We start from the raw sequence: 22,810 nt of genomic DNA on the forward strand, positions 1-22,810 counted from the left end.
GACCACTCCCACAGACTCTCCTTGTGTGTGAGCTGCCTCAGTATCTCGCAGTCGTCTGAGAGGTGTTCATAAAACTTGGTTAAATAGTTCACCATCCCTACTAGTCTCTGGACGCCTTTAACGTCTGTAGGTGGTGGCATGTCTGTGATGGCTCGAACCTTCTCAGGATCGACTTTCAAACCCTCAGCTGTGAGAAGGTGTCCGATGTAAGGCACCTCCTGCTTTCTGAGCTTGAGTTTGTCTGCATTTAGCTTGATGTTCCTCTCTCTGCATCTCCGAAGGAACTGTCTGAGTTTGTTGTCATGGTCTAGACTCGCGCTCTGCATTGTTTCACCTTCTCCTGTGATGAGAACATCATCCGCTATGATGTGGATGCCTGGAAAGCCTTCCAGTGCTTGCATCAGCTTGCGTTGAAAAACCTCTGGCGCTGGGCTGATACCCATTGGCATCCTGAGCCATCTAAATCTCCCAAAAGGTGTGGCAAAAGTGGTAAGGTAGCTTGATTCTGCTGCTAGCTTCACATGCCAGAATCCATGTTTTACATCGCAGACAGTGAAAACTTTTGCCCTTGACATGTCTGGCAAAATGTCATCTATAGTAGGCAGTGGGAAATGGTTTCGTTTCAATGCAAGTAGATTTAGGGGGAAAGCTTGTTGTTCCTCAGGAAATAGTCTGTACCAGGCAGAGGCCTGACTTAGTGTTGTGGTCAGTGAGTCAACAGATAGTTTATTTCATTGAGCTGACAGTTCCTTGGGAAGACTCAGTGGAAGAAGCCTATGAAAGAAAAAAGCTTAGATATGCAGACTTAGGAGCAGAAGCTGAGCAGCGAGGATGGAAGACTAGGATTTGTCCAGTGGAAGTGGGGTGTAGGGGATTCATAGCAAGATCAGCTGTCTCACTCCTGGGGGAACTCGGAGTGCGGGGACAGAGTTTGAGGAAGACAGTGAGGGAAATGTCAGATGAAGCAGCCAGAGCCAGCCAGTTTATCTATAAGAGAAGAAATAATGTCAGCTGGGGGCCAGCAGGGGGAACTACTAAGCAGGGCACATAACTCCTTGAGATCAGGTGGAGAGATCCACTTCCTGTCAGGAGAAATCCAGGAAGAGGAAGTATTTAAGTGTGGGAGTGGCCTATTGGAATCCATTTTGTTTGAGGCCATGCGGCAAGGTGAGTGTGTTTGCTGATCCTGTAAGTCCAGTTAGCTCCTTTAACTTTAGCTTATATTGTAGTTATGCTATGTAGCGTGTGAAATAGAGTGTGGTGAATGTGACAGGAAAGCTAGTATCAGCATTGCTTCTACCTGGAGCTCGCATGTACGGAGCCTGGGTTTGGTTGAAGGTGGCAGTGCTGTTTGGGCTGAGATCACTGTCCAGCCTCCTGGAGGTGTCATTGTTGTGAGGGCTCGTCTTGGGGAGGTAGACTGTACAGCCTAACCCGGCGGGGGAGTGTGATAGCCTAACAAGGCTTCCTTCCCTGGGTCTACCTCCTCTGTGGTAGCATAGGTAAGGTAAAGGAGGTTATTGGGTCGGTGCGGGGAGCAGTGAGACCTGGCATTAGGGGAGTGTCTCTGGGACGTCAGAGTCTAGCCTCCTGGAGGTGTCGTGGGACCAACTAGACGAAACACCGGTGAAAGGAGGTTCCCACCTGATGACCCCAAAGACATGTTAGTTATCACTGCTCACTGGTCTGTATAGTTAAGCCTTGCCATAATAGCTTATCGTAGGGCTTAGGAGGTTATTCACTGAGTGCTGATCCTTTTTTTTGTTTGTTTGTTTGTTTTTTTTTTTAGAGCACAAACTTCTTGTGTTTATTTGGATTCAGAGCCCTGTTTAACGGTCTTGGGTCGATGCAGATTCTGGGCTTTCCATTTGGTTTCTGCACAGATACCATGCCACTTATCCAATCTGTACTGCAGTCAACTGGTGCAATAATCTCTCTGTCCACAAGACTCTGTAATTCCTCTCGTAGGGGTTTCATCATAGCCACAGGGACTCTTCGCTTTGGGAGTTTCACAGGTTCGACAGTGGAGTCAATCTCCATTTTGTATTCTCCTTCCAAGCATCCATCCCCTGTGAACACATCCTTGAACTCAGTCATTATCTCGTCTAAAGTCCATGTAGACTCACTGGTGTCAGTTGTGGACACAATACAGTCAGTGGCAAATATGTTCTCATACTGTACTTTAATGAGTTTCATGGCTTCACTAGCTTTCCTGCCAAGCAGGGGTGTTTTACAGTCCTCTCCCACAACTTGAAACTCCAGTCTGTACAACTTCTGGTTTCTGGGATTTCTTACTTTGACCTTGCATTTGCAACTTGGACTTGTTGTACATCACTAGCACTTTATCTGTGTGTTCAATCTGTGTGTCTGGATTTAGCATGTGTACTGGTATAACATTGCATGTCGCTCCATAGTCAATTTGAAAGTTCACCAGGTTGTTGTTGATCATCATTCCAGCAAACAATTGCTGCGTTTCATTCTGTGTCATTCTCATGTCCTTTAAGTGATTCACAGCCTCCGTCTCCTGTGTAACTGCTGTGACTGTCATTATATCCTCACAGGAGTCTGAGTCCTGTTCTGCAACAGCGTGCACTTTCTTCCTCTGTTCTCTGTGACTCGATTTGCTCCTGCAGGTCACTGCGAAGTGGTTTTCTTTCCCACACTTTTTGCATCTTTTCCCAAAAGCAGGGCATTTTGTTTTCTGTCTTTCATGCATTCTGCCACAAAATTTGCATGATATTTCTGTACTTTTGTCTGTCTTTATTTTCCGCTGGAAAGCATGAACTTCCTCCACCACTTGTCCCTCAATAGTCTTGCTGTGCTCACGGGAGATTTCCATAGCTCTACACACCTGCAGGCATTTATCCAGTGTCAGATCATCCTCTCTGAGTAGTCTTTCTCTCCAACTTGAACTGTGTGTGCCACAAACGATCCTATCCCTAATAAGGGAGTCTTGTAGCCCACCGAAATTGCAGGTGCTGGCTAGCATCCTCAAATCTGCGACGTATTTGTCGATCGTTTCATTTGGACCTTGATTCCTTGCAAAAAAGCGATATCTTTCCACAGTCTCATTGATTTTGGGAGTGCAATGTTCATCAAACCTTGCTAACATACGATCCACAGTCCTGTTTGCTGTACTCACACCACTCATTAGCGTGTTGCAGAGCTCTCTTCCACGCTCCCCGATGAGGTAGTGAAACAGCATCACTCTGGCAGTCTCGTCCGCGTCTGGCATTGCTAGTCCCATGTAAAGAGTAAACTCCTCTTTCCATGATTTCCAGGACTTCGCCAGGTTGCTTGCGTCCATATCCCACTGTGCGGGTGGTTTTAATCCCTCCATGTCTCACTTGTGAACCCGTGTGTATTCTTCCACACTCTCATCTGGGCTGCGTGTCGGTAGTTACGGTGTTTCACGCTGTAAATCCGCTGGTCGTCAGCCGGACCGCTGCCACCATGTTTCAGTTTGCTCTGCCTCTTCTAGACTATACAAACTGGACGGTCGAGTATTACCCTTACTCACAGGGACTTTATTTAACACTTGCCGTAAGTCACTCTTACAATGCAATCTAATCTCATTGCAGGTACAACAACAACTGCGCATGTGCGGTGCTTCAACTAATGCAGTCCGTGTGTAAACAACAGTACGGAACAATCCCACAGTGTTGCCAACTTAGCGACTTTGTCGCTATATTTAGCGACTTTTCAGACCCCTCTAACGACTCTTTTTCAAAAAAGCGACTAGTGACAAATCTAGCGACTTTTTCTGATGTTATTGAAGACTTCTGGAGACTCTGTTGTGAGAGCACGTATCATTCTTAGTCTTCTCAACGGGCAGCGGATGCTGCCGTGAGCTCCTCTCTCGCCCCAAAGCACTCACAGATGGCCCAGTTCTCCCTACCAGCAGCAGTCAGAGCAGGAGACGTTAACCCCTCCACGTCCAGACTGCAAGTGAATCGCACATGCGCGGAGCCGCCGCTGGCTGATCCCGACCTGGTTTACAGTCCGGGCGGGATGTAAATGTAAAATTTTCTTTGTCTAATATAAATCACTGAAAAAAGGTTCATTTGTAGTTCTAAACATATTCAGGGTGTTTTTTTACTCAGTTTTTGTCTCTCCCACGATGTTATTCCTCTCTCCTACAGCATCCATTACAATTACATGCATATGGACAATTATGCAAATTAGGCGATGACGTCATTTAGCGACTTCTAGCGACTTTTAGGACAGCCAATAGCTACTTTTCTTACTGAGGAGTTGGCAACAGTGCAATCCCATTGTTACAGGAGGAGCGCAGGACCCCAGGTTTGGTTTATAAATGTAAGTAACGTTAAAGTACCAACATTTACTCTAGTGGCGTTGTTATATATATACCCTTTAACAAGATGCCGCCTTCCGCTTCTCATCGTACGTCAACAGCACCGCCATCTTGGTAACGTTACAGGGTGAAGTTCAACCGCGGTCCGAGCCATGAAAGATGCCAGACTTTTGTGCAGCCTATGGTAGGGTGACCAGACGTCCCCGATTTCCGGGGACAGTCCCTGTTTTGGATGACCTGTCCCAGCTAAAGCTGTCCCCGAAAATGTCCCCGATTTTAGCATTTTATGAATGAAAATGTTGCATGCACCGCATGCACACACATCACCCGGCAGTGACAGTTCAATTAAATGCTTTGAAAGGGAAATATATTAAAAGATGAATGTTAGATGTATGTTTAACAGAGAAATATATTACAATTTAAAAAGGGTGCTAAAAAAATAAATACTGATTGGAAAAGCTGTTTCAAAAGTGTAAAAAAAAAAAAAAGCCTCATAAAAGTAATTTCATTTTTCATCTTCTCCTGGTATCCTGGTGTCGTGGACCAAGGGTTCAAGTTGAGACGTGGTCAGCCTCCTGAAGAAAGCTGTGAAGAAGTACGAGGTGAGACAGAAACATTAACACATTAGTAACTCAGTCAGATCTGTAGTAAATAAATCAGTTGTATTCACACACACCTCCTTGAATCATTTTACTTAATTTATCTCCCTACTTAGGTCTTCAGTGACTTTGCCGTGTGCTTTGCAGGGACAAAAAAACTCTAGCCTTCATCTTCTCCTGGTATCCTGGTGTCGTGGACCAAGGGTTCAAGTTGAGACGTGGTCAGCCTCTCAGGACAAGCTAGACATCACCTTCTCCTTCCCCTGAGGTGAGGAGCGGTCTGATTCCATCTACAATTAGTGACGAAGACACAGGTGAAACTTACTTAGTCACTGTATTGAAGACTCGCAAGTGAAATTGAAAATACTGTCTTGTGTGTGTGTGTGCGCAGGCATGGCTTTCTGGTGTGATGCAGTGTTCTGGTGTCGTGGACCAAGGGGTTCAAGTTGAGACGTGGTCAGCCTCCTGAAGTAAGTGTGAACAAGCATGGAGTGAGACAGAAACATCAAATATGGATTGGCCTTGCAAAATCTGTAAATTTGCGACCCCTACTAAAGACGAGTTGTTGAAACATTATAGGTTACGTCATATCTCCGGTGTGCAACCTCTGCCATGTCCTTACCTTGATTGTTTTTGTTCATTTAAATCATGGGGTAGCCTGAAATCACATATATCAAGGAAACACTCAACTCACTCAACAAGAGTGAGAACCTCTGAAATACTCAGTTTCTGTTGCCAGTTCTGTAATGTGGGCACATTCTCCACTGAAAAAGAGTATTTTGAACACCTCCATCAACATTTGAAAAAGCAAGAAACTGTCACCTGTGTTTTCAAAAACTGCAATTTCAAAACTAATATCTATGGAACCTTTGCTTCGCATAGAAATCACAAGCATACTCCCCACTCATTAGATGAGTTCAAATATGACGTGTTAAAGAGGTATGAAAACCCTTCACAAGCAGATCAGTGCAGTGATGGAGTTAATCAGGAGGGTGAACAGTCTGACATTGATGAGATTAGAGATGATGATGTAAGAGTACTGCCAAAGTTGATTGAAAGAAGCTTGGCTCATTTAATGTTGAAATTAGAGAGTTCGTTTCATGTACCCAACCAATGCATTGATGAGCTTGTAGAGGAGTTGCATTTTATTTCTCATTCAGCCTCTGCTCCCATCATGAAAGACATTTTACAGTCTTGCTTGAAGAGACACAAGTGTGAAATTGATGAAGCCATTGTGTCTGAAATGGTGAACGACATCTGTGGTGCTAACCCTATTAGCTCTGCCCTCCGTGATGGTGGTCGTCTTTCCTCTGCCTTCAAAAGAAGAAAGTATTTTAATGAACACTTTTCTGTCGTTGAACCGATTGAGTATGTTCTTAGTAGAGAGAGCAGCTTCCAGTATGTCCCCATTCTAAAGTCTTTACTTCAGGTTTTTAGCAGGAAAGATATACAGGACCTGATCTTGAGTGAGGCAGAAGCTCAGAACTGTGTACAAGTCATTTCATGACGGCACCTTTTACAAAACCAATGAGCTGTTCTCAGGAAGTGACCTTACAATTGCTCTCAATCTTTATGTGGATGACTTTGAGATTTGCAATCCTCTTGGTACATCCAGGAAAAAACACAAAATCACAGCTGTGTATTGGGTGTTAGCTGATGTCCCCTCATTTCTCAGATCTGAACTAAACTCAATCTTCTTAGCAATTCTGTGCAAGGCTGAGGATGTGAAGAGATTTGGTTACAGTGCTGTGTTGGAGCCACTGCTCAAAGATCTTGTGGTCTTAGAGGAGGAAGGACTGTATGTTCCAGCATTGGGCAGAAGAGTCAAAGGCACAGTGTTTAGTGTGGTTGCAGACAATCTCAGTGCCCATTCTATGGGGGGATTTGTTGAGAGCTTTTCCAGTTCATACGTCTGCAGATTTTGTCTAGGTGAAAAGTCACAGTTTCAAGATGGTGAAGTGAGAACAGGGGCATTCCCACCCAGAACGAAAGAACAACACACACTGCATATTCAGGCTTTACAGGAGAATGATAGTTTGATGCATGTGTATGGAGTGAAGAGACAGTGTGCACTGACAGCAAAACTGAAATATTTTCATGTTTTGTCTGGGTATCCGCCTGATGTGTTGCATGATCTCTTTGAAGGTATAGTGCCCCTAGAAATAGCACTGTGCCTAAGAGTGTTCATTCAGAACAAATACTTCACTCTTGAAGAGCTGAACAAATGCATCAAAGAGTTCCCCTATAAATGGTCAGACAAAACCGATGCACCACAGCCTGTCCCTGTGAACTTTACCCAACGGAAAAGTGTGGGCGGCAATGCCCACGAGAACTGGGCTTTGCTGCGACTCTTGCCACTCATGGTTGGATCGAAAATCCCTGAAGGTGACCCAGCATGGGAAGTGCTTCTTGTGCTCAAAGACATTGTTGAGCTTGTTGTAAACCAAGTCCACACAGAGGAGACCATTTGCTTCCTGGATAGTAAGATATCTGAGCATAAACACAGGTTTCTCATGGTTTTCCCAGAGCAATGCCTCATCCCAAAACACCATTTCCTGGAACATTATCCAGAACTGATCAGGGCTTATGGTCCTCTGGTGTCACTGTGGACAATGCAGTTTGAGGCAAAGCACAGCTTTTTCAAGCGTGCTGTCAGACATACTCATAGCTTTAGAAATATTCTGCTGTCACTCGCCATGAAGCATCAGTTGTTGCTTGCTTATAACCAACATGATTCCAGAGCTGTCAGACCTTTACTACAGGCTACAACACTGTCTACAGTGGATGTTAGTGTGCTGAGAGAGGATATCCAAGAAGCACTGCAGGCTAAGTTTCCTGGTGAGGCATGTGTCCAGATAGCCAAAAGTGTGTGTTACAGGGGCACCAAGTACACTAGTGGAATGATCTTGGCTAATGGTTCCACTGGTGGTCTACCAGATTTTGGGGAGTTGATCCAGATTGTGGTTGTGAAGGGCAGCGTTGGATTCATTGTGAAAGGTCTGACTGCTTGGTCAGTTGAGCATCTGAGGAGTTTTGTGCTTGAGAAAAACGGTCCTGTGAAAGTCATAGAGCCAGCTGAGCTATCAGACATGTTCCCCTTAATATCTTACATCTTTGGTGGAACAAGCATTATGACTCTTAAGCGCAGCATTTATGTTCCATAGATGGTGCCCATATTTGGTGGAGATTTTCAGATGAAGTGATACAAACTCGCATATCACAGTCTTCCTACTGTTTTCAGACTTGGCATATAGTAAATGTGTTCCTGATTTCCATAGCTAGAGGTCAAATATTATATGCTCTTAACATTATTCACCATTTAGCTGTTACTAAAAATTACTGAAACATGTCAAACATTTTGTCTACAGGTTGCATAATGTCACAACTGGCTCAACTCCGAGTGATCCTTGCAGATCATGATGTCCGTAAAGTTGTACTACCATCTGGAATCCCTGAGACGGTGGATGACCTTCACTCAGACATTCGTGATACATTTTCCATGGCTAGAGACGTCCGTCTTCACTATAAAGATGTTGATTTTGGTGATGAGTTTTTCACCTTTTTTTTCTACAGCTGACCTCAAGGATAAGGACACAATCAAGGTTGTGTTTCTCCAGGACCAGGAGCCTACAATAACTTTAACCTTAACTGATGTGACCAACGTGACTGATCAGCCTTGTGAGGAGCACTATGTTGACGACACCTCATCTGTGTCAACCAATGACACACTGATTCTTTAATCATCTGAAGATAGTCCAGGCCACCGTTCCCAGCGCTGGCCTGCTCAGTTTCTGATTCTCAGCTTTTCTGGCCTCACAGAGATCCAAATTCAGTCAGCCAATGAGCGCTTCAAAAAATATGGGACTCTTTTCCCTACAAAAGATTTCATTCCACTACTCCCAGACATCCTTGGAAAACTAGCGGAGGCTATTTATGAGTACACTGCTTATCCATCAAGTCTGCAGATCAGTGAGGTTGCAGAGGCCCTGACTCAAAAGCATCCCTGCCTCAAAGAACCAGGGTCCTTTAATGGGTCCTATGGATGGGCGCAGTGCCTAAAATATAAGATGAACAATTTCAGAAGCAAACTTCAAGGTCTCAGCTGCCCTGAAGTTGAAGTGAACTCACTCAAGAGGAAAACAACACATGACCAGTATCCGGCAAAGAATGTGAAAAAACCAAAGAAGGCTGAGGTGAACTACCTACCCCCTCATGCTCAAGGTGAAACTACGGCAAGTTTGGAAAAAGAGAGAGTCGAGCTCCTAAGTGAAGTGATGAAAAGGGACAACTCCAAGGTGGTAGCTCAGAAAATGGCCAAGACGTTCAGCCTTCGTCGGGAGGAAATAGTGAAAGAGGCCCCTGCCATCAGTGACTTCATGAAGCGCTGGCCTGCACTTTTTAGTGAGGCACAGGTGAGATTATAAAATGTTTATTAAACCAGTATTTTTGTACTGTGGATTGATATATTGTGGATACACGTCCACAAATTGAAGTAAAATAACTAAAGAAATGTAGAAATAAATACATTAAGACCCAAAACATTTAAATGTGTACAAATACACATTTAAATATTTATTTCTGCATTTATTTATTTATACTTATGTCACTTGTGGTCCTTCATACTGGTGTGCCCTGCAGATAAGTGAAGAATTCAAGAGGATAACAACAGTCAGCCTTGAATCGACCTTTCTGGCCAAGCTTGACCAATGCACCCCGAAACTGATGGCCTTGACCCAATCAAAAGGAGGAGCTGCAGGCCTGAAGATAAAGCACATTAAGGACATGCTTCTTGAGGTATAATGACTAACTTTATTATGAATAGACCTTTATTTTAATCTGCCTCACTGTTTTCATGCCAAATGTCAAAATGGATGCTATGAACAAGGTCTATTGTATACTAACACTCATTTTTTTCAAATTGTCATTATTTGGGTTACACTTGCATCTGATTTTTATTGAACACCTGATCTATTTTTTCCATGAATCAGGACAACACAGTTGAAAAGCGCAGAGAAATTGCCATTCGCTGCCTCATAGTCTATCTTGGAGAGAAGGAGGAGGACCTTTTCAAACAGTACCGCGTAAGTAATTGAGTACGCTTTTAATTTTTAATTTTGTTTGAACTGCATGTCTCTGTAGCCTTCCCGCGTGGAGATATGGCCGTTTCAATCCCGTGCACCAGCCTCCTGTGGGCTAGGCGCTGAAGTATACCCTGAAGAGCTTGAGCTATGTATTTTATACATCCTAACACCTTTTAATTTCTTCTACAAGGATGTGGAGGAGCTCGACGCAGACCTTGCAATGCAAGTGATGAAGATTGTCATTATTGGTGATGGGCACGCAACCATCGTAGTCGAGGGAACCAAGATCCTGCAGGGGATTGATGTCGCCAGATCCTGTGCTTTGCTGATGGGAGTAATCTATGCTCTTAACCTTAGCTATCCCAAGCGCTTGAAATTTACCTTTGAGGTATTCCAGAAGCTATGCCTTGAGCTCGATGGACAAAAAGCCAGCTCTAAAGTAATTAATCTCAAGTACGGTATTTTCTAGAGCAGACTTGATCGACCTTGCGTGAGGGAGAGGCTCACATCACTCACACACACACACACTCACACACACAACTCGCTTGTTATTTTTTTCTGAGATAGTATGAATACCTACTGAGTGAAAACCAAATCAGTGTAATCAGAATTGAAAAGGATGGCCTCGTTCTCTGAGGGTGTTGGTGTATTTTGAACTTTATATGCAGTGCCTTTTTTGCTGGAGTTAATCAGGAGGGTGAGCAGTCAGATATTGATGAGATAAGAGATGATGTGAGTACTGCCAAAGTTGATTGAAAGAAGCTCATTTGATGTTGAAATTTGTGCCTTTAATGTACAGCCATCTGTCATCTTTTGTTTTGAATCATTTTCATGTGTTCAAGTCAAAGGATGGTGATTCATGCACTGGGTTTTACTTCATTTTATAACACTGTTCCTCCTCATAAGCTTTTGAGTTCATGTTTTGTGTCTTAGGAGAATATAGCCTAGAAATGCTGCTGTTTGCACGTTTTTTAAGGATTTTGAGCTACGGTTAATTTCTCCCATGACCTCTGTGCTCTGAGGGTATTGGTGTATTTTGAACTTTATATGCAGTGCCTTCTTTTGTTGGCGTTAATCAGGAGGGTGAACAGTCAGATATTGATGAGAATAAGGATGATGATGTGAGAGTACTGCCAAAGTTGATTGAAAGAAGCTTTGCTCATTTGATGTTGAAATTAGTGCCTTTAATGTACAGCCATCTGTCATCTTTTGTTTTGAATCACTTTCATGTGTACAAGTCAAAGAATGGTGATTCATGCACTGGGTTTTACTTCATTTATAACACTGTTCCTCCTCATAAGCTTCTGAGTGCATGTTGTTTTGTGTCTCAGGAGAATGTAGCCTACAAATGCTGCTGTTTGCACTTTTAAGAATTGTTCTACTTTTTTTTACTGTTACTGTAATTTGAATAAATGGTTCTAATTCATTTGAATAATACTGTCTGAATTTCTGTTCTTTTTGAGCACCAGGAAAGAGTCCCTTAGCTGCTGTCCCGTTGCCAGGTTTTGACATCGCCCTCATGCCTCTAAATACTCATAGCAACCTTTCAGAAGGTATTTGTCATCTCCTTGCTGTCAGCTGTTTTCCCTCAGCCACCCTCAAACAAACAGAAACGCACACACCATCCTCATCTTCCTCAGATTGTGTTATAATCATTTGATTTTAACTGCTTCTTGCTTCACAAAGACAGCAAGGCTGTGTAGCTACACCTCATTTCTGGGGGATTCCTTTTCTGAAGGTCATGACACAAGAGCAGACACAACACATGGTAAGCCTGAATATCATTTGGAAAAAAGTCTGATCATCATCAAAAATCTCCAACTCTCTTAGAACCTTGACTGCTTTGTGGGCGGGCTCCACCATGGAGGAGCCCGCCCACAAAGCAGTCAAGGTTCTAAGAGACAACCAAACAACCAAGGTTGGAGTTTTGAGCAACTTAGCCTCCTGGGAAACACAGGAAAATGCCCTTATTAAAGGACAGGGCTCAACTTAACTCTTACAGGGATCAACTTAATTATTAAGTTCCTGTTACTTAGAAATGTGTTTTTATTGTGACCAAAAAGCTACTTCACCATACTTAAAACATGTTGGATCAACTTAAATACTTGCATTCATGTTGACAATTATTAAGTTCATGTTACTAAGAAATGTGTTTTATTGTGGCCAAAAAGCTACTTCACCATACTTAAAACATTATGTTGGATCAACTTAAGTACTTGCATTCATGTTGACAATTATTAAGTTCATGTTACTTAGAAAGGTGTTTTATTGTGGCCAAAAAAGCTACTTCACCATACTCAAAACATTGCTTTGAATTAATGTAATTCTGCCAGCAGTTGGCTTAACTTAAAAATTCTAGTGGAAAACGTTAACATATTTTTTTTTGTTGACCCAATGTTTTATTTATTAGGGTGTACAAATTTGATGTACTTTGGGTATTTCCATTTACTTAGAGGGAAATACTGTACATTCTACTCAAGCTATATTTATTTGATAGCTATAGTTACTTTTCAGATAGTTTGTTTTATACGTTGTAAGTTTCATATTTACAAGTTGCTGTGTGTTGTTATAGATTAGACTAGTGCACCAGTGACAGGTGTTAAAATTAGTTCTACCATGACAACATTTAAATGCTGCTTACATGTAGCTGACGTTGATCAATTAATACTGAGTACATATTCATGTATATGATGATCACAACACTTGAAATTGGGTCACTCTGCATCATGAGTACTTTGAACTTTTAATTTTAAGTAGTCCTACATTTTGCTGACAATACACTTTTACTCAAGTCAGATTTGGTATGCAGCACTTTTACTTGTGACTGAGTTTTTGTTCTTTGTTGTGATATTCCTGAGTACTTTGTCCACAACTGGACAAACATTGAACAGACATGCAAGCATCACACGTCTCATCCTGGAGGATCTGACGTGCTGACGTATTGCGGTAAGCGAGTTGTGTCATTTCCGGTGTTTCTGTGACAGCGTCTCTGTACTGCTCTGGTGAATTCTACTAGCCTGCTTTCTCACTTCAGTTGCTTTAACGCTGCTTTAACGTCTACTTCAAGTCATAACCCACACTGGTTCTGTTTAAGCACTTATAGCTCTCCTTCTTTCTACGACTTTCTCGCTAATCTCTTAGCTGTTGTTTGCACGTTACTAGCCTTGGTAGCTACATTAGCTTTACAGTTAGCGATGGCTTCTCCTTCTGCTCTTTCTTGCCCGGTGTGCCAAATGTTCAGTTATGCCTCTGCCTCCTTTAGCGACAGTGGTAATTGTAATAAGTGTAGCCTATTTGCTGCGTTGGAGGCGAGGCTTAGTGAATTAGAAGCGCGGCTCCATTCAGAAACCATTCAGTAGCTGCGGTAGTTAGCCAGCCCCCTGTAGCCGGTGCGGAGCCACATAGCATAGCCTTAGCCTCAGCTAACTGTCCTCCGGCAACTCCCGTTCAGCCGGGAGGTTGGGTTACGGTTCGCCAGAAGCACAGCTCCAAGCAGAAGCCCACGGCTCACCACCAGCCTGTTCACGTTTCCAACCGCTTTTCCCCACTCAGCGACACAGCCGCTGAGGATAAAACTCTGGTTATTGGCAGCTCTATTCTGAGGAACGTGAAGTTAGCAACACCAGCGGCCATAGTCAAATGTATCCCTGGGGCCAGAGCGGGCGACATTGAATCAAATTTAAAACTGCTGGCTAAAGCTAAACGTAGATTCAGTAAGATTGTTATTCACGTCGGCGGCAATGACACCCGGTTACGCCAATCGGAGGTCACTAAAATTAATATTGCCTCGGTGTGTGAATATGCAAAAACGATGTCGGACGATGTAGTTTTCTCTGGACCCCTCCCAAATCTGACCACTGATGACATGTTTAGCCGCATGTCATCATTTAACCGCTGGCTGTCCAGGTGGTGTCCAGCAAACGATGTGGGTTTTGTTAATAATTGGCAAACTTTCTGGGGAAAACCTGGTCTTATTAGGAGAGACGGCATTCACCCCACTTTGGATGGAGCTGCTCTCATTTCTAGGAACCTGGCAAACTTTATTAGTAATTTAAATCCCTGACAACCCAGAGTTGAGACCAGGACAGAGAGTTGCAGTCCTAAACGCCTCTCTGAGCTTCTAGTTCAGTTACCCAGCCATAGTTTTCATAGTTTTATACAAACGGTGTCTGTCCCCCGACCACCTAAATTATTTAAATCTAAAATTAAACAAAGAGGAGTTGTGCATAACAACCTCATAAAAATTAAAACCTCTTCTGTGACAGAAAGACAAAACAGGAGAATTAAATGCGGACTGTTAAATATCAGGTCTCTATTGTCTAAAGCAGTGTTAGTAAACGAATTAATATCAGATAATCATATTGATTTACTCAGTCTCACTGAAACCTGGCTGTGTCAAGATGAATATGTTAGTCTAAATGAATCCACTCCTCCCAGTCATAATAATACCCACATTCCTCGAGGCAGCGGCCGAGGAGGGGGAGTTGCAGCCATTTTTAACTCTAGTCTGTTAATCAGCCCTAAACCTAAACTAGATTATAATTCATTTGAAAGCCTCGTTCTTAGTCTTTTACATCCGACCTGGAAAACCTCGCAGCCACTTTTATTTGTTATAGTGTACCGTGCTCCTGGCCCGTATTCTGAATTTGTATCTGAATTCTCAGAGTTTTTATCCGGTTTAGTTCTTAAATCAGATAAAGTTATTATTGTAGGCGATTTTAACATTCATGTCGACGTTGATAATGACTCCCTGGCTACCGCGTTCATCTCATTATTAGACTCCATTGGCTTCAGTCAGGGTGTACATGAACCCACTCACTGTTTTAACCATACCCTCGATCTAGTTCTGACGTATGGAATTGAAATTGATAACCTAAAAGTCTTTCCACAGAATCCCTCGCTATCGGATCATTATCTGATTACTTTTGATTTCTTTTTACTTGATTACACGCCACTCAGCAACAGTTACTATACTAGATGTTTATCAGATAGTGCTGTCGCAAAATTTAAGGAAAAGATTACTCCGTCGTTAAATTCAATACCAAGTCCCTCAGTAACAGAGGTTTCCTGTACCGACTTTGATCATTTTGTCGATAGCGCCGTAGGCTCGCTGCGAACAACACTTGACTCTGTAGCTCCTCTTAAAAAGAAGTTAAAAAAGCAAAGAAAGTTCGCTCCTTGGTATAACTCTCAAACCCGTAAGTTAAAACAAATATCGCGAAAATTTGAAAGGAATTGGCGATTAACCAAACTGGAAGAATCTCGTTTAATCTGGACAGACAGTCTCAAAACTTATAAGAGGGGCCTCCGCAATGCCAGAGCAAACTATTACTCAGCTTTAATAGAAGAAAACAAGAACAACCCCAGGTTTCTTTTCAGCACTGTAGCCAGGCTGACTGAGAGTCAAAGCTCTATTGAGCCTTGTATTCCTTTAGCCCTTAGCAGTAATGATTTTATGAGCTTTTTTAATGACAAAATTCTAACTATTAGAGGCAAAATTCATGACCTCCTGTCCTCAGATAGTACCTATCTGCCCTCAAACACAGCTGTAAGACCTAATATATATTTAGATTGCTTCTCCCCAATTTCTCTTCAAGAATTGACCGCAGTGATTTCTTCATCTAAATCATCAACGTGTCTCTTAGACCCCATCCCAACTAGGCTACTTAAGGAGGTCTTTCCTTTAGTTAACACTCATATATTAGATATGATCAATATATCCTTATTAACAGGCTATGTACCACAGTCTTTTAAGGTAGCTGTAATTAAACCTCTCCTAAAAAAGCCCACCCTGGATCCAGAGGTGTTAGCCAACTATAGACCAATATCTAATCTTCCCTTTCTGTCAAAGATCCTTGAGAAAGTAGTCGCAGACCAGCTGTGTGATTTTCTCCAGGATAATAATTTATTTGAGGAATTTCAGTCAGGATTTAGAGTGCATCATAGCACTGAGACAGCACTAGTTAAAATTACAAATGACCTTCTGATTGCTTCAGACAGAGGACTCGTCTCTGTACTTGTTTTATTAGATCTTAGTGCGGCGTTTGACACAATTGACCATCAAATTCTACTGCAGAGACTGGATCACTTAATTGGCCTAAAAGGTTCTGCACTAAGCTGGTTTAAATCTTATTTATCTGATCGTTTTCAGTTTGTTGACGTTCATAATGAGTCATCATTACGTACCAAAGTTTGTTTTGGAGTTCCGCAAGGTTCTGTGCTCGGACCACTCCTATTTACTCTATATATGCTTCCTTTAGGTAACATCATTAGAAATCACTCTATAAATTTCCATTGTTATGCGGATGATACTCAGTTGTATTTATCGATGAAGCCAGAAGAAAGTAATCAATTAACTAAACTCCATAACTGCCTTAAAGACATAAAAAATTGGATGAGCACCAATTTCCTGATGTTAAATTCAGACAAAACTGAAGTTATTGTTCTTGGCCCCAAACAACTCAGAGACTCTTTATCTGATGACATAGTTTCTCCAGATGGCATTGCTCTGGCCTCTAGCACTACCGTAAGAAACCTCGGAGTAATATTTGATCAAGATTTGTCTTTTAATTCTCATTTAAAACAAACCTCACGGACTGCATTTTTTCATCTGTGTAATATTGCGAAAATCAGGCCTATCCTGACCCGAAAAGATGCAGAAAAATTGGTCCACGCTTTTGTTACCTCTAGGCTGGATTACTGTAACTCTCTATTATCAGGTAGCTCTAGTAAGTCCTTAAAAACTCTCCAGCTAATTCAGAATGCAGCAGCACGTGTACTAACAGGAACTAAGAAACGAGATCATATTTCTCCTGTTTTAGCTTCTCTGCACTGGCTCCCTGTAAAATTCAGAATTGAATTTAAAATCCTACTGTTAACTTATAAAGCTCTAAATGGTCAAGCTCCGTCATATCTTAGAGAGCTCATAGTGCCATATTATCCCACCAGAACACTGCGCTCTGAGAACGCAGGGTTACTCGTGGTCCCTAAAGTCTCCAAAAGTAGATCAGGAGCCAGAGCCTTCAGCTATCAGGCTCCTCTCCTGTGGAATCATCTTCCTGTTACGGTCCGGGAGGCAGACACCGTCTCCACATTTAAGACTAGACTTAAGACTTTCCTCTTTGATAAAGCTTATAGTTAGGGCTGGCTCAGGCTTGCCCTGTACCAGCCCCTAGTTAGGCTGACTTAGGCCTAGTCTGCCGGAGGACCCCCCTATAATACACCTCTCTCTCTCTCTCTCTCTCTCTCTCTCTCTCTCTCTCTCTCTCTCTCTCTCTCTCTCTCTCTCTCTCTCTCTCTCTCTCTCTCGTATGCTATTACTGCATCTTGCTAACTCGGCCATTCTGGATGTCACTAACTCGGCTTCTTCTCCGGAGCCTTTGTGCTCCACTGTCTCTCAGATTAACTCATATCACAGCGGTGCCTGGACAGTGTGACGTGTGTGGTTGTGCTGCTGCCGTGGTCCTGCCAGATGCCTCCTGCTGCTGCTGCCATCATTAGTCATTAGTCATACTTCTACTGTTATTATACACATATGACTATTGTCACACATGTATACTGCCAGATATTAATACATACTTTCAACATATTGTACCACAGTAGCCAGAACTATAACTATAATATTATTACTTTCAATAATGTTGTTGTAAGCTACTGTTATTACCTGCATCTCTCTCTCTGTCTCATTGTGTCATATGGATTACTGTTAATTTATTATGCTGATCTGTTCTGTACGACATCTATTGCACGTCTGTCCGTCCTGGAAGAGGGATCCCTCCTCAGTTGCTCTTCCTGAGGTTTCTACTGTTTTTTCCCCCTTTAAAGGGTTTTTTGGGGAGTTTTTCCTGATCAGCTGTGAGGGTCCTAAGGACAGAGGGATGTCGTATGCTGTAAAGCCCTGTGAGGCAAATTGTGATTTGTGATATTGGGCTTTATAAATAAAATTGAATTGATTGAGGCAGACTGACAGGTCTGATATGTCTTATTCACTCAGCAGCTGACTTGTTGAATGATGGCGAGTGGATTTAATAATAGCGATAATAATGATGATAATAATAATGTTAATGATGCTCATCACAGTGACAGTGGCAGGGCTACAGGTTCTTTAATTGCACAAACTTCGGCAAATGACTCAATAACAATGGGAATACATGCAAAACTGTGTGACCAAATTCATGACGGCGGGGGGTGAGGGTTGCGGCTTTGATCAGTGAATATAATGTGACTTGGGATGTACGCCAAACGCTGGCTCCTTATGCAGCAGATCCAGCTGTCCTGCCGTCACCAGGAAAGGACGTCGCTTTACGTGACGCTTCAGAGTAAGGCCGTCTCATGTCTCTTATCAGCAATCCTCGCTCCTCACTCCTAACTCCTGACTCCTTAAATGTTTTCCTAAGTGGGAGGGACTAAACAGTTAGGTAAGGTGGCTAGGTTAGGTGGTTAGCAGTAATTTTAAGGGACTTGGGACGTACCCAGATACTCCACCCCGTGCCTACTTACCATGTTGCTTCATACAGGCTATATAAAGGTGGACAGCACAGTGAAAAATATGACTTAATTACCAACGTCTGAATTGAATTAAAAAAGATAGATACCAACCTAATCCTGCTGCTGCCGTCTGTTGTCCGAGTATTGAGGAGGAAGAACCGCTACAGGGACCCGATGACACACCTGGCCAGCCATGGACTCCGTCGATGGAGAATGCCAGCCGGCTCGGAGGTCCCCCTGCTCCTGGCGCTTCCCAGAGGCCGCAAGGCGAGCATACGAGACTTGACAGCATCTTGGAAACTTCTCCCAGCTCCGAAGATGGCTCCCAGGCGGTGATGAACGTGAATCCCATCTATCATAATATATCTCATGCCGATGTTGGTGAGTGCTGTCCATTTGCACCACATTCTTCCGATTCCACTGGACATTGTTACCGTCCGTCACAGAAAATCAGTCTGACAAGCAACCTGGACACTAACGTTGGGCCTGGCGGTTCCGACGATAACGCAGAACATTCAATTCCCAGGACAAAAGCCAAAAATTACACAGAAAATCCAGCAATTAAAAAACTTTAAAAAATGACCTTCTTTCAGTCAGTTAATAACGTTCGTCTTCTGTGGGATCCTCAGGTTAAGCCTAAAGGCTTACTTGGAGGCCATTTAAATATACGCAGTGTTGGGAATAGAATGATGTCATGTGTTTTACTATAAGTTGTGTTTCACTATATAAGTTTTAGATGTGTGAACAATGAGAATACTGAGATGATTTCAGCTGATCTGAATGTGTTTGCTTTGCAGAAGTGGAGAAGTACAGGAGAGGAAGAGACATGAAGTCTGAGGAGCACATACCGCAATGCTTAGATAATTAGTTTCATATATGGTAAAAAGAATAGAAAGTGATATACAGATAGTAAGGTACAGCACGTGTAGGGAGTTGTGTTGTTCTCTTGTCTTTCAAAACAGGAACCACGCCCCCACCGCCAGCGGGAAGGAGTCAGATTAACAGGAGGCAGGGGCGTGGTGTGGTGAAGGAGGAAGTGGAACTGCCAATGAGAAGAGGACAACGCCTTGCGTGCACAATGACACTCTGTTACGCTCAAATATACTGGGTCAGGGGAAGGACAGGAGGTCAGACTTCGTGAACTGACACACCTTTGTTGTTCGTCAGGGACGTGAAGTTGAGACCCAGAGCTCTGTAATTTTATTCCTTTACTGCTTAATAAACTACATTAACTGAGACCGAATATCTTCTCCTATTGCTTCATTAAAGAACACGCAGGACTGAGCTCACACATAGCACATTAGAGAGTAGGATGAGACTCTTAGTCCATCAGCAGTGTCACTCCAAAAAGTGACCAGATTAAACACCTCCTCCTAGAATCCAACCTGGACTTTCTGTGTCTATCCAAAACATGGCTTCATAGTAATTCTCCAACTGCTGCTCTGACTGTACCTGGATATAATATATTCAGAAAAGATAGATCTGAAGGAAAAGGGGGAGGTCTCATGTTTTATATCAGAGATAACTTACAATGTGACCAGATACACTGGTCCTCTGACAATGAATTAGAATGTATTGGTTTAAATGTCACATTGTCTCTTCAAATGTCATTTACCCTCTTAGGACTATACCGACCCCCAAACTCAAAAAATACTTTTTTCGATCAGCTAAACTCAGTACTCAGGGAATGCAACTTTGACAAAGAAGTTATTTTGATGGGAGACTTTAACATCAACTGGGAACTGAAAAATGGTAGAAGAGCTCTAAAACATGTTATTACAAAATATGACCTTGTGCAGTTAATTAAAGGACCAACAAGGATTACATCTTCCTCCAGCACCCAAATCGACTTAGTGTTTAGCAATAAACCAGAGAGGGTAACCAAATCATTTAACATGGTCACTGGGTTGTCTGATCATAATTTGACACTTAGATCAAGGAAACTGACAAAGAAACGATTTAATCTGACCACCACTCCAAAGAACAGCTATTTTAGAATACCTAAGTGTGACCAAGACGATCTTAGTGCTGCAATAAATGGAATCAACTGGTCAATCAATCAATCAATTTTATTAATAAAGCCCAATATCACAAATCACAATTTGCCTCACAGGGCTTTACAGCATACGACATCCCTCTGTTCTTATGACCCTGGTGTGATCTTATGTCAGGAACAAATGTGGAAACTGGTAGTCATCTGTTTCTTTCCACAATCCAATCCAAATTAAAAAGATTTCAAAAGAAGTGAAGCCCAAACATTGTCAAAAGAGCACTCTCCCGTGGTTAAATGGGGATATACGGAAATTAATGAGTGAACGAGATCGTGCCTTAAAAACAGCAATGAAGTCCAAACTAGAAAATGACAAATGTAGATTCACAACCCTGAGGAATAGAGTAATCAAAGAACTAAGACAGGCGAAGGCATCTTTTTTCATAAATGTATTTAATGAAGCAAAAGGGAACTGTAAATTGATTTGGGATAATTTGAAGAAATTAACTATTAATTAGGAAAAGATCGCAAGGGCTCTGAAAGAAGACTAGAAATAAAATATAAATGGTTGTCAAACATAAGACCCATTACAAATTGCAACTGTCTTTAACACATACTTTGTTGATTCTGTTAAAGCATTAACATATAGCCCAACTATAGATTCCTTAAACATAGTTCCAGTAAATGAAACACAACTTGTGTTCTCTATAAATGAGGTCACAGAACCTATACTGAAAAAAATAATAAGCTCACTAAAAAACTCCAAATCCAAGGATGCGTTCGGGCTGGACCCTATATTTCTGAAAAAATCACAAAGACTCACTTTCCAGTCCTGTCACCAACCTGATCAATGCATCTTTTAGAGAGGCTCAGTATCCACAGGTCTGGAAACCAGCAATAATCACGCCTATTTTTAAGTCAGGAAAAACAAACGAGGTGGGAAACTATAGGCCTATCAGCATTCTTCCAATAGTGTCAAAGATTGCCGAGAGGTGTGTAGCAGAACAGCTAACCTCACATCTCAACAACACTCCATATACATTACACCCCATGCAGTTTGGCTTCAGAGCCAACCACTCCACTGATACTGCAAATTGCTTTTTCATCGAGTCTATTAAGTCAAAAATGGATAAGGGGGGTGTGGTTGGAGCTGTATTTCTAGACCTGAGGAAGGCATTTGACACCATTAGCCACAATGTGCTCATTGCTAAGCTGTCTCGGTTTAATTTTTCCCTCGATGCTTTAAAATGGTTTAAATCCTACCTGGAAGGCAGAACACAATCCATCAGAATTAAGGGTAAACTATCACCTTATCTAAAAAACGAAGTGGTGGTACCCCAGGGATCAATTCTGGGCCCTCTACTGTTTAGTCTGTATATTAATGATTTGCCTTCTGTCTGTACCGGTTCTGAAATTCAAATGTATGCAGACGATACAGTAATCTATGTACATGGTAAAAACAAAGAAGAGGTGGCAAAAAAACTTTCAACAACTATGGTGCAGGTATCCAAATGGCTCCACAATTCCTGTCTTCACCTTAATGTTAAAAAAAACTGTTTGTATGTTTTTCACAAAGAAAACATCTAATACACCTGACCCAAATGTCTATGTTGCAGGTGAGAGGCTTCAAGTGGTGACAGAATTCAAATATCTGGGAATTATTCTTGACTCAAACCTCACATTCAAAAAACAGGTAAAGAAAGTCACGCAAACAATCAAACACAACCTGGCCAACTCCAGATACATCAGAAATTGTTTAAACTTGGAAACCGCAAAATTATAATTCAATGCAATGATAATGCCCCACTTAACATACTGCCTCACCAGCTGGACCCAGACCTGCAAAACAACATTAAAACCAATTCAGTCTGTGTATAAGCAAGCCCTAAAAGTCCTGGACAAGCATGTCCTTTTAAGATGGGATAACACTGTAAAATTTCACAACATAAATCTAGTTTTCAAAATTCTCCATGGTTTGGCTCCACCACCACTTGCCGACTTTTTTACATTGAGCAGCAGACTGACCAGATCGGCCTCAACAACTACTCTTATCGTACCACTGAGATAAAGTTCCTTTAGCCAGTCAGCCTTCTCAGTGCAAGCTGCCCAGTTCTGGAACTCATTACCACCACACATTTGCAATATTGAAACACACAAAGCCTTCAAACACACTCTAAAAATATGGTTAAAAGATAATCAGACCTGCGATCACAATCAGTAGTCCATACTAATCATATAATTCTGTCTACCTGCTTGCGTGCCTCTCTGCCTCCATATTGCCTGCTTGACTACCTATCTGCTTGTCTGTTTCGCTTGCTTACATGTTGCTTAAATGTGC

General features: G+C 42.3%; 1 protein-coding gene, 1 long non-coding RNA gene and 1 pseudogene across 2 annotated transcripts; all 3 read left to right on the plus strand.

The window, feature by feature from the left end:
* Positions 1 to 4,851: 4,851 nt before the first annotated feature.
* LOC144463767 (uncharacterized) lies at positions 4,852 to 5,391 on the plus strand. The gene is made up of 3 exons (XR_013491771.1): positions 4,852 to 4,917; positions 5,031 to 5,182; positions 5,306 to 5,391. It is a non-coding gene; the product is annotated as an uncharacterized LOC144463767 (long non-coding RNA).
* A 2,925-nt stretch (positions 5,392 to 8,316) lies between these two features.
* Positions 8,317 to 11,277, plus strand: LOC117253374 (uncharacterized). Its single transcript, XM_033620761.2, has 4 exons — positions 8,317 to 9,326; positions 9,553 to 9,708; positions 9,903 to 9,995; positions 10,186 to 11,277. The coding sequence occupies exons 1-4, from the start codon at positions 8,982 to 8,984 to the stop codon at positions 10,462 to 10,464; spliced, it is 873 nt and encodes a 290-aa protein (XP_033476652.1). The 5' UTR covers positions 8,317 to 8,981; the 3' UTR covers positions 10,465 to 11,277.
* Positions 11,278 to 18,688: 7,411 nt separating this feature from the next.
* The window catches only part of LOC144463638 (uncharacterized), a 40,366-nt pseudogene continuing 36,244 nt past the window's right edge, over positions 18,689 to 22,810 (plus strand).

This window comes from Epinephelus lanceolatus, chromosome 6, assembly GCF_041903045.1.
Source record: "Epinephelus lanceolatus isolate andai-2023 chromosome 6, ASM4190304v1, whole genome shotgun sequence".
In the NCBI taxonomy this organism is placed as follows: Eukaryota; Metazoa; Chordata; class Actinopteri; order Perciformes; family Serranidae; genus Epinephelus; species Epinephelus lanceolatus.

Coding starts and splice junctions, on each gene's coding strand:
- LOC117253374 (XM_033620761.2), top strand. CDS start 8,982: ATGAACAATTTCAGAAGCAAACTTCAAGGTCTCAGCTGCCCTGAAGTT. Junction 9,327..9,552: donor CACTTTTTAGTGAGGCACAG/GTGAGATTATAA, acceptor TGTGCCCTGCAG/ATAAGTGAAGAATTCAAGAG. Junction 9,709..9,902: donor TTAAGGACATGCTTCTTGAG/GTATAATGACTA, acceptor TCCATGAATCAG/GACAACACAGTTGAAAAGCG.